Source organism: Ovis aries, chromosome 20, assembly GCF_016772045.2.
Source record: "Ovis aries strain OAR_USU_Benz2616 breed Rambouillet chromosome 20, ARS-UI_Ramb_v3.0, whole genome shotgun sequence".
In the NCBI taxonomy this organism is placed as follows: Eukaryota; Metazoa; Chordata; class Mammalia; order Artiodactyla; family Bovidae; genus Ovis; species Ovis aries.
The window spans coordinates 24,309,851-24,321,087 of NC_056073.1; the positions used below are offsets into that span (position 1 = coordinate 24,309,851).

At 44.2% G+C, this 11,237-nt stretch overlaps 1 protein-coding gene across 1 annotated transcript; it reads right to left on the bottom strand.

The window, feature by feature from the left end:
• Window positions 1-426: 426 nt before the first annotated feature.
• IL17F (interleukin 17F) lies at window positions 427-7,789 on the bottom strand. The gene is made up of 3 exons (XM_004018888.6): window positions 7,688-7,789; window positions 2,445-2,650; window positions 427-1,268 (listed from the first exon to the last, which is right to left on the bottom strand). Exons 1-3 carry the CDS (start codon window positions 7,712-7,714, stop codon window positions 995-997), a joined length of 507 nt encoding a protein of 168 aa, XP_004018937.2. The 5' UTR covers window positions 7,715-7,789; the 3' UTR covers window positions 427-994.
• Window positions 7,790-11,237: the final 3,448 nt, after the last annotated feature.

An 11,237-nucleotide genomic window follows, 5' to 3' on the forward strand; every position in this document is an offset into this window, starting at 1 on the left:
AATTCTGACGATTGAATGTACTGCCTGATGACTATACTTATTAATAACAATATCATATTCTTGAAATTTGCTGAGAAAGTACATCTTAAATGTTCCCATCACAACCCCCACACACACACACACAAAATACCTAGGTGAAGGGATGGAGATGTTAACAAACCTTATTGTGGTACTCATTTCTCCATACATACATGTATCAAATCACTACACTGTACAACTGAAATTTACACCATGTTACTTATCAGTTATATCTCAATCAAGCTGGAGGGGGAAAAAAACATTACCAAAATCATTCACAAATAATAATAGTAATTCTGACACTAGCACTCTGATGAAACATGAAAAATAAATGACAGCTATATAGAATTTCACAATCTTCAGGTTCACAAGGTTTGTGAATACAAACTGAGACAGAACACAAAGATCTCAAGTGTCTTTCAACCATTAACAGTTCATTTTATTAGTCCTTGATATATTAATTTTTCTCCCAGAATTTTGTATAGTCAATACATCATAAATACCTGGAGAGTTTCCTTACAAGTATAAATATCAGGCCAACCTCATCTGTATTTAGCAATTTTAATAAACATGTGCTAGGCCCTTAGCCCCACCCTTCCCACCCACCCCATCCTACACAGCCCCTCCCACACTCTCTTACATGGTGGTTATATATCTGTTGCACTTGTGACCCAGAAGTCAGTTTTGCTAGCAGAGCCCCCAGACCCACTGACTGCATGACCGGGGAGATGGTCATCATAGCACATAAGCAGAATGGGACCTGTATTCTCCTCCAACTGTTTTTAGGGGGTTGGGTCATTGGAACATCTCAGGACCATATAAAGATGCTGAAGCCCCAGAAAATGACTCTATCTAATACAAAGCCTGGAGAATCCAGGGCAGATATTATGAAGAGACCTGGGAAGTGGAGAGAAATGGGAACCACGTAGGACTCATGACAGAGTGCTGGCTAAGAAGGGGCGTTTCCACAGCTTCTTCAGTTGAGCTGATCTGCCACCCCATCTGCCATTGGGTCATGCAGGTAGCGGACCATGGGGGTGACGCAGGTGCAGCCCACGGTCACTAGCACCTTCTCCAGTACGAACAAACCAGGACAGCCCTTTCGCTTCCTCCGGAGGACCAGAAACTCCTGCTGGATTGGGACGGAGTTTAGGGTCCTGTCTTCCTGTCCCTCGGCGTTGATGCAGCCGATGTGTCTGCACTGGGCCTCCGCGATCTCAGAGGGGAACCGGTTGGGGTCCCGGGTGATGCTGCAGGAAGAGCAGGGAGAAGCGGGAGAAGCGGATGGTGAGATCTGGCAGGAGAGATGCACAAAGGATGGGGACCCCGGTGCACTGGGCTCCCACCTGCAGGAAGGTGATGCCGGATAACACGGGGCTGCAGCTCAGGCGCGGAACAGACAGCCTGGACTTAGATGCCGGCCCCTGGCAGGGTGCTTAACTCCCTACGTCTATATTCCCTCAACTATAAAATGGAGATTCTCATATTCCTCTCCCTTGTGGTTGTTGCCAACACTCTGTGATAACAATGAATATGAAATGCCATCACTGAAACATTGGCATCCATAAATGTTAGATCTTTAGTTCTTTTTTTTAATATGTTTATTGTGAGAACCATCTTTCATCCTGTGGTTAGAGATTGGACATCACTTGGAGGTCCCCCAGTACACAGTCTCCAAAGCCTGCTGCTTGGGAAAGAAAACCAAAGCCCTGGGGGGTTGTGAATCCAATGCCTTCTTTCAATTTCTCCCTCCTTGCCAGGAGGCATAAAGGCCAATCCTGCCGACTAGCCACGGTACATACTCCCTTCCAGAGGAAAGGAAATACATGCAGGCAGCCCCAGAAACACTTCTCATAGTCCCCAGACTCTGTTTTCATACTTATATTTAGAGCATCTAAATGAATGCTTGGTAATCCAAGAATCTCTGTGTAAGACAAAATCCCAAGTCTGTACCCTAAACATCCCCACCTAGCATCTTCCTTCCCCAACTGCCCTTTCTCCTCCACTCTGCCCTCTCCACTCCTTGAAGATAGAAATCCAATCTGAGTGGCTTTCTCTGAACTGACTTTTCAGGTCCCCTCCTCTCCCTTATCCCCACACAGAGACCATTATGTGGGCTGCTTTAAAGAGCCCTCTCTTCCAACACAAAAAAAGTTTCTCAGTTCCAAACCCAGGGCTGCATGAAGCAGAAAAAGGCAAAGCATCAGGAGAGGTTGGAAGCAAAACAGGCTTTTGAGCACATAGGAGGACTTAGCCCAAAGTAGCAAGAAAAGGGGAGCTCCCAGGGAAAGTGGGATTTTTGCTTTTAAGAGTCAATGTAAGGACTATTATTTTTTTTCTGTATTTTTGAACTTCTTTACTGTATGGTTAGAATAAATTAACATATTTTCCCTAAGAACGTGGAGATCAGTCTCCTTGGCACGTACTTGTAATCCCAGGGGGAGATGGAGCGGTTCTGCAGGTTGCGTGAGAAGGAAACGCCCTGGTTCTGCCTGCGGATACGGATGTCAACCCTCACAATGTTGTCCTCCAGAGGCGGGCAGAGGCCAGGATCACTAGTTCTGGGGGGTTTATGAGCTTCCGCCTCCCCCAGGAGGGTGAGCCACAATGTCAACAGCAGCAGGAACTTGACCTGGAAGTAGATGAGAATGAGGTTGGTTGGGGACTCTAGGGCCACTTGCTGACAAGAGGCAGGTCATGCTTCAGCTGAACTCAGCATCCCTGGGACAGGATCAGGGCTCCTCTCTGAACTTCAGATCGTCTCCTGGCAATGGACAGTCAGACATGAAGATTCCAGGATGCCAACCTGAGAACTAAACTGTTTAGCCTGGTGAATGCGCCCTCCATAGTTTGAGAGCTTTTGAACAGGGAGACATGAGGATATCCGGATCTGAGACTGGATTTAAATCCTGATCTGGTTTTCTCACCGAGCCTCTGTTTTCTCTTCTTTCCTGCCAGAGCATAACACTTGCTTTATAATAATATTCACAGGATTAAATAAAATGTTCTTTGTAATGCACTTATAATTAAAAATAGGGGCTTAAGAAATGATAGCTCTTAATTTCCAACCTCACATCCATGAATCCTCCACAAAACCCTTTGTCCCAGCCATTCCTGTCCCCCCAACCCCCATCCATCTAAATCTCCCCCTTCCATCAAGGACCCACTCAGAAGTGGTCTCCTCCAGGAACTGTCCCAAAAGTAGTTCAATTAGAAGTATGTTAATTGCCCTCAAATGATAAAGCTTTTTACCATCTAGCACTCAAGCAGCCCTTCTCTATTGTCAGGACATCTAGTATTTATGTTCACACACATCTTCACCTACTAATGGTAAGTTCCTGCAGGAGAATATGTCATAGAACAGGTGTTTCAAAATACTTTCTGGATGACGGAAAGAGCTGGTAGATGAATGAATGAACAAAACAATTCATTTAAGTTACCAACGTAGTTAAACTGAACGCATTAAGAAAAACACCGTGCAAAACCAAATATAGCAGAGTTCCCATGATCCACACCGACTGAAGGAAGCAGGGGAACTAAGGACATACAACAGAGAAATCAACACACTTCTCTTTGGCTCCAGAACATTTATTTTTTATACTTACTTTGAAACATTGGTTTATCTGGTATTACAGGAATGCACAAAGAAAGGGCACTGTGAAAATCTAACTAAAATCAAAGAGCTAAAAATTTCTCCAGCTTCCCTTTGTCAGAACCCCACGGTGACCACCGACCCTCACTGGGGATGAACAAGGCTCATCAACAACTCTCAACATAATGAAAGTGAATTGCTTTCATCCTCAGGGCTCCGTGTTGTCAGACTCACACCTTCCGTGAGTTAGGGTTGGAAAGGTGCCTAGACGTGTTGGTTTAAATGTCCTTCATTTTTTATCTTTTGCAGATGCTGGAGGCAAGAAATGATAACAGTAAACCAAAAGGTCATGATGCCATAATGCTGTACTTAGGTAACTGATACTAAAAAACCCTGTAAAGTGAGATTGACCCAGATAAGCCCAAATGGGCCTAATTTGCCTCCAGATAATCAGCAGATGTTTACTTTGTCTCCCGTAATCATTCATTCATTCAACAACTCTTTCTTATCTCTGGAGTCTGATGATAAAGGACATGAGCTCTGGAATCAGAAGTCCTGGGTTCACAACTTAGTTCCAGGACTCTCACTAGCTGCAACTCAGTTTCCTCCACCAGAAAATGTGCAGATTAAAAGACAGGATCCATATAAAGCATGAAGAGCAGGGTCGGGATGTGGAAAGTATTCAGTATAGGAGCTACTGTTAGTCGACCTCTCCCTAAAGATGGGAAAGATGTAGAATTTGCCCTGCTGTACCTTCTATCTACACAAAGCACTATGATCCCGTCTTGCAGGACCTCAGTTCCCCAACCAGGGATTGAACCAGGGGTCACGGCCGTGAAAGCCCAAAATCCTAACCACTAGGTCACCAGGGAATTCCCGGTGAACTCACCAGGAAGCACTGTGAAGTTTTAAAAAGTAAAAGGAAGCCTGCTTGGAAAAGAGGGTCCTTAGCTTTTCAAGCATCACTTCCTTAAATTTCTTAAGTAAATCCCTCTTTTGTGTCTCCTCTTTCATTTTTTGGTATTCACTGACTCATTTCCAATTTTCATTATTGAAGCTTTAGAGTAAGTGTACTTTAGAGTAAGTGTACCTTGGGACTACCAGGTTTATCAATAATTACCAAATAGAAATTATATTTGCTTATATCTTTAAAGTGTTATAGAAAACACTTTCACATCTCTGTAATCTCTAGATTCTCACGCCTACCTTGAAGGATAGGTAGAGCTCATATTAGTTATCCCAATAAGGTAGGTGAAGAAGCTGTGTCTGACGCTCTCCAGCCTGCTAGTGCCAGTCTGAGGACGAGAATTAGGTGTCTGTGATCAGTGTTGCCCCAGCCCCTGAAGCTCATTACTGTTGTCATCAACACAGAGTCACCCACAGTGTTTCATCTCAGCATTGTCTCACTAGAGGAGCCAAGCATTTTAAGCCATGTGACAGCCATGTCAGAACTGCATCAGTGTTGTAGGTCATGTAGCTTTTTATCAGAAATCAGATTACATCTGCAAATCACTGTGGTGTGCTCCATGAAGCTGTTGATCTGAAACTGTAGATTTCGGCGGTTATGAAATACAGAGCAGGGGCTGGTTAAAATTCTTGCTGGTTCTTAAGAATGATACACAGAAGAGCACTTCTCTGAGAGGCTCAGATTATTTGAGTCTCAGATTCTTCTGTGCTGGCTTTCCTGGTGGCTCAGTGGTAAAGAATCCACCTGCAATGCAGGAGATGTGAGTTCTGTTCCTGGACGGGGAAGATCCCCTGGAGAAGGAAATGGAAACCCACTCCATTATTCTTGCCTGGAAAAACCCCATGGACAGAGGAGCCATCAGGCTACAGTTAACAGGGTCACAAAAGAGTCAGACAACAATTCTTCTATACCATCTATGAGGCAGGCAAATGGACATCACGCCTTCTCTGTTTAATAGGAAACAGAGGTAAGAGAAAGCACCATCGGAAGGTGGGCAGTGTCAGGACACCGACATGCTCTGCTTAACCCTGTACTTACTCTACTGTAAAATCCCCTAGGAGAATATCTGAACACTTGTCTCCTAACTTACCTGTGATTCGTGCTCACCCCCACGTAGGGATGTGCTCCAGAACCCGGCCAGAACGTGCTCCAGAACCCAGCCAGCTCCTAGTCCATGAGATTTGCCTTGCCTATATATTGAGGATGTCCTGTGTGCCTGCACCTCCAATTTCTAATCCTATTATAATGTCCTTTGCCCTGTCATGTTTCTTGCTGACAGTCCAACAGACTTCCTCAGAAAAACCAGAAATAGACATGGCTTTAGAACACAAAACTATCCAAAAAATTGTTTAAACACAATGGCTTTAAGTTCAGAAATCTTACATCTAAACCATTCAAGGGCAGAATGTTGTACGTGAAGTCATAAACCTAGATTCATGTCCCTTTTCTTGGGCATACAGTATCTGAGGATGTTAAATCACTTAAATTCATTGAACTGTTGTTAATCTGTACAATGGAGAAAGCAGTCCCAATCCGCTTCATTAGGTTGGTGGGAGACTCAGAGGCAAAAATAATCACATCACTAGTATTAATATTTAATACTCTAATTTGAAAAGAAACATACCCTCTAATGTTTATAGGGGCACTGTTTACAAGAGCTGAAATACGGAAGCAACCTCGATGTCCATCGACAGACAAATGGAAAAAGGAGATGTTACACATATATACAATGGACTGTTATGCAGCCATAAAAAAGAGTGAAATATTGCCATTTGCAGCTATATGGATGAGCCTAGAGATTATCGCACTAAGTGAAGTAAGCCAGAAAGAGAAAGATAAATGTATGATATCACTTCTATGTGGAATCTAAAATATGATACAAAGGAGCTTATTTGCAAAACAGAGACAGACTGGCGGACATATAGAACAAACTGATGGTTGCCAAAGGGGAAGAGGGGTGGGGGGAGAGGTAAATTAGGAGTTTGGGGTTAATATATGTACACTACTACATATGCAATAGGTAATCAACAAGGACCTACTGTGTAGCACACAGAACTGCGTTCAATACCCTATAATAAACCATAAGGGAAATTATGCTCTATTTATTCAGTTATACATAGCTTCCCTGGTGGCTCAGAGGGCAAAGCATCTGCCTGTGATGCGGGAGACCCAGGTTCAATTCCTGGGTCGGGAAGACCCCCTGGAGAAGGAAATAGCAACCCACTCCAGTATTCTGGCCTGGAGAATCCCATGGACAGAGGAGCCTGGTGGGCTACAGTCCACAAAGTCACGAAGAGTGGGACACGAGTGAGCGACTACCCTACCCTAACTGAATCATTTTGCTGTATACCAGAAGCTAATACAACGCTGCAGATCAATTAGACTTCTATTTGAAAAAAATACTCACTGAATTCTTTCTCTGTCCTTATTGTTCATTATATTAAGTGGCTAAGTTAACTAGAAGCTATGCCTTCAGAGATCTGCTATTTCAGAGTATATGTTTTATCATTCTCAGTGATATCAATTAATCCTCCATGAGGAAGATGAGAGGACAATAAGTCACAGAGGAATAACAATGCACAGGGAGGTTAGGTAACTTATCCCATATCCCACATTTAGTAAGCAGTGAAACCAGGTCCCTCCCCCAGGAACTGTCCAAGTGTATCACTAGGTGGTTTCACTCCCTGCATCCAGGGGCACTCCTTATCTGCCAGTCATCTTGGGAGAATCATCACCCCTCTCAGGGCCCCAGCTGCCTTGGTTAAAATAAATCTATATAGATCCTAAAAGGCTGGCTAAGCTTCCCTAGGAGATAGGGCCAACTTAACTCTATAAGCAGAGACCATGTCCAGTTTGTGATGCCAAGAATTTCACAAGCTAATGCCAACCATGCCAAAGCCATTAGTAAAGAGCTATGGTTTTCACCCCACTATACCTTCTGGCTACTTTTTCTTTTTCTCCAACAGACTAGGGTCAGTGTTAAAGTCAGCTCTGTGTTTTAAAGAAATGAAACCCCCAAAGACCCCAATCCAGCCTCATTCCTTAGAAATCTGCTCTCCTGAGATGCTAGGGCTAACTGTACCAACACAGGGGTGATCCTGACCACTCACCATGGCCGTGTCACACAGGACAGTCATTGTCGTTTTGCTCTGGTCGCTTGCGTTGTGCAGGAAACTCCTTCTGTGCCTGAGCCGTCTTGTGTGTGCTAATGTGGTGTCAGCGAGAGGACCTGTCAGTTTTATAGCAATCTCTGTCCTTGTTTCAAGTGACCTGCTTACTGCCTCAGTTGTGGTTGCCCCAGAGAAACCGATGAATGTAGTGTTTTTTGTTTTTTCCTATTCCACTTCCTGAAGGGGGAGTCGAAGGCGGACTCTAAGAAGGGATGACGAAGAAAGGACCAAATCTTCCGCTTTCTGCCCTTACCCCACACTCATTGCCCTCACACTATAGCTAATCTCTTAACTGATATACTACAGAGATGAACCAAATGACAAACTGCTGTCATGAGTTTTCATATTCTTCCCCCAAATGGCTAAGAATCTAGTCACGCACCTTCCGTTCTACTTTCCAGTCATGCAATGTGAACCGTGATTTCAGGGCACAAGCCATCCTTCGAGGAGACGCAGTATTAAACCATCTTTAGCTTCACTTTGTGAATGGAAAACCAAAACCGATGAAATGAATGGCATCAGTGAGACAGTCAGAGTTGATATCCCCAGGCAGTTAGTTTCATGGTTTCCCTGAAGTAATTCCGTTTTAACCCAATGGTTTGACTCTTGCTAGTGTTTAATAGACTGATAATCATTATTCATAGGACATAAAAACAACCGCTACGTTGGCTCTCTCTGACTGAACATGATTTGATTTTTTTAACCAAAATGGATTAGCAAGTAGAGCCTTTAAGTCTCTGATGTGTTATTCTGAATGACCTGCAAAAAATTAATTTATCTTAGTTCAGTGCTGGTCAACATTTATTAAGAACATGCTGTATGCTGGGCAATATAGCCTAGGAATACACAGAAATTTCTGAAATAGCAATAACTTACTTTTTAAAATGTCCATTAGCCTTAGTCACTCAGTCATGTTCGACTCTTTGTGACCCTTTGGACTGTAGCCCAGTCCATTTATAGTATAAGCCCTTCTTATACTATAAATCATGGACTAACACCGGGGACATGTGATGAATATATGATGAACACACAGCTGATTATAGTGGAAGCTTTTCACTAACTGGCCCTGTACCACCCATGGCCCAAGCTATTACCAACTTTTAAGTTTCAGTAGTTCACGTGAAGCTGTCATTCAACACACCGACTGGAGGAAAGCTACACGCCTCAAAATAGCCTGGAGTTAAAACTCCCCTCCAGATTCTCCCCACCATTCTATACATAATAAAGAACTTTCTCCCCCAGAGAAAGGAATGGACATTAAGATTGATGACGTTCAGCTGCCAACCAATCCCAGTCTCTGAACGGTCTCAGGAGTTCCTTACCCAAGTTGTTGAAAGCTAACTAATCAAAAATAATCATGAGGAAAAACAGACCCCCTCAAAATGATGTATCTCCACACATATGTTTTCTGTGTATACCTACTCTCTTCTTGACTTAGCCCAGCAGCCCACTAATCTGACTGCTGCCCCTTCTCGCCTCATTAAAGGTGATCTGTAAAGTGCCAGTCTCATTTTTTTTTCTTCTTCTTCTTGAACCTCACCTTCTCTAACTCCCTTACCTTACATTTTTTGGTGCCAAAACCCAGGAAGTTGAGGATCCTTCTCGTTCTCCACGGCCAGCTCTTTGGAGCATGGAAGCCTGCTGAGCTCACTTTCCTGCCCAGGCTTTCAAGACCTCCTGGAGAGGACGCCCTGTGCCTTCGTGAGCAGTACAAGCCCTGCGTAAGGGCTTTATTGGTTTTCCATGTACCCCGAGGAATATTGGCCTCCCTCTCTCTCTCTTTCTCCCTCTTCCTCTTTTCTCTACACTCTCTTTTTCACGAGACCAACCAACTCCAGGATAGAGGCCTTTTGCCATTTGACCTCCCTCCATCCACTACGAATTCTTGCCTGACCCAGTAACCCGGGTAAGCTCGGACGGTGCTTTAAGGTGCCATAGACTATCATCCTTTCCAGGTTCCCAGGGGACCCTCTGGCCAAAAGGCCCTCTGGGGAGGTACTTGGAGGATGCCCCTCCCTCCTTCAGAGTCTCTCTCTCCCTTTGCCTCATCGAAGGATTAGTTGATGACCTTTTCTCTCGACCAGTCACTAGCCATTTGCTATGGGGTCAAGCCAATCCATCCCATGGGGCTCTCCCTTAAGCCTGTGTAAAACGAAACCTCAGACCTCTGCTCTTGACCAATCTCAGGGTTCATAAACTGGAGTCACTTTGTACTCAAATTTGGCCTCAATACAAACTGGATAACCAAAACTGCTGGCCTGAGTTTGGGACTTTCAATTACAATATTTTATCAGATCTCACTAACTTCCTCGGATGGAATGGCAAATTGTCAGAGGTCCCCTATACTCAAGCCTTCTGGGACCTTAGAAGCTGTCTTTCTCTCTGCAAGGACTGTTTTACCTATCAAATCCTCCTCTGTTCTCTCTCCCTCTCCATTACAAAAGAATCCAAATCTAGAGCTCCTAAAAGGCCCCCTAAACCCTCAGCCCCTGATTTCCACCCAGCAGATGAGTCCCCTCCCTACAGCCCCAGAAATGAGGCTTCCAGAGATAAGACCCCACCCTCTAGCCTGCCTCCTCCAAATCGGGAAGCAATGACCCCAAAACCCCAAAAGAGATTTCCAACCCCCTCCATCAACCAGGACCCAAAGCAAACACGTGTTTCCTCTCAGGGAGGTAGTGGGACCAGAGGGCCCTACATGGGTTCATGTGCCTTTCTCAACTTCTGATATGAGCCAAGTTGAAGAAAAATTGGGATCTTTTTCAGAAAATCCTGCTAGATATAGGAAGGAATTCCTCGGCCTTACACAAGCATATTATTTAATCTGGAATGATCTTTATTACGTCATAAATGCCACTTTAACCCCTGATGAAAAGGAACAGATACGGCCGGCAGCCCGAGTTCATGCTGATCTGCTCCATAACCAAGATAGGGTTAATCCAGTAGCTAATGATGCAGTTCCTTTAACTGAGCCACAGTGGATACATCAAGCCAGCAATGCTGGCCTCTAGTACCTACATCATATGATCACCTGTTTACTAGAAAGAATGCTAAAAAGCTCTCACATTCATGTTAACTATGATAGGATTAGGGAAATGACTCAAGAGAAGGATGAAAATCCTGCCCTTTTTCTTTCATGGCTTACTGAGGCAGTCCAGAAGTGCACAAACCTAGATATTTCCACCCCCGCCGGGCTCCTATACCTACATGTCTAGTTCATAAGTCAGTCAGCCCCCAATATTCGCCAAAAACTACACCAGTTAGAAAAGGGCCCTAAAACCCCTCAGCGAGATTTCCTAGAAATAGCCTTTAAAGTTTTCAATAATAGTGAAAGTGAAGTCATTCAGTCATGTCTGATTCTTTGCGACCCCATGGACTGTAGCCCACCAGGCTCCCCCTTCCATGGAATTTTCTAGGCAAGAGTACTGGAGTGGGTTGCCATTTCTTTCTCCAGGGGATCTTCAATAACAGGGAGGAAGAAGCAAAAAAG

Excerpts from the sequence above, each read along its gene's own strand:
- IL17F (XM_004018888.6), bottom strand. The coding sequence starts at position 7,714 with ATGACTGTCCTGTGTGACACGGCCATG. Across the intron at positions 2,651-7,687 it reads TCCTGTGTGACACGGCCATG|GTCAAGTTCCTGCTGCTGTT; the intron begins GTGAGTGGTCAG and ends ATCTACTTCCAG. Across the intron at positions 1,269-2,444 it reads ATCTCCCCCTGGGATTACAA|CATCACCCGGGACCCCAACC; the intron begins GTACGTGCCAAG and ends CTCTTCCTGCAG.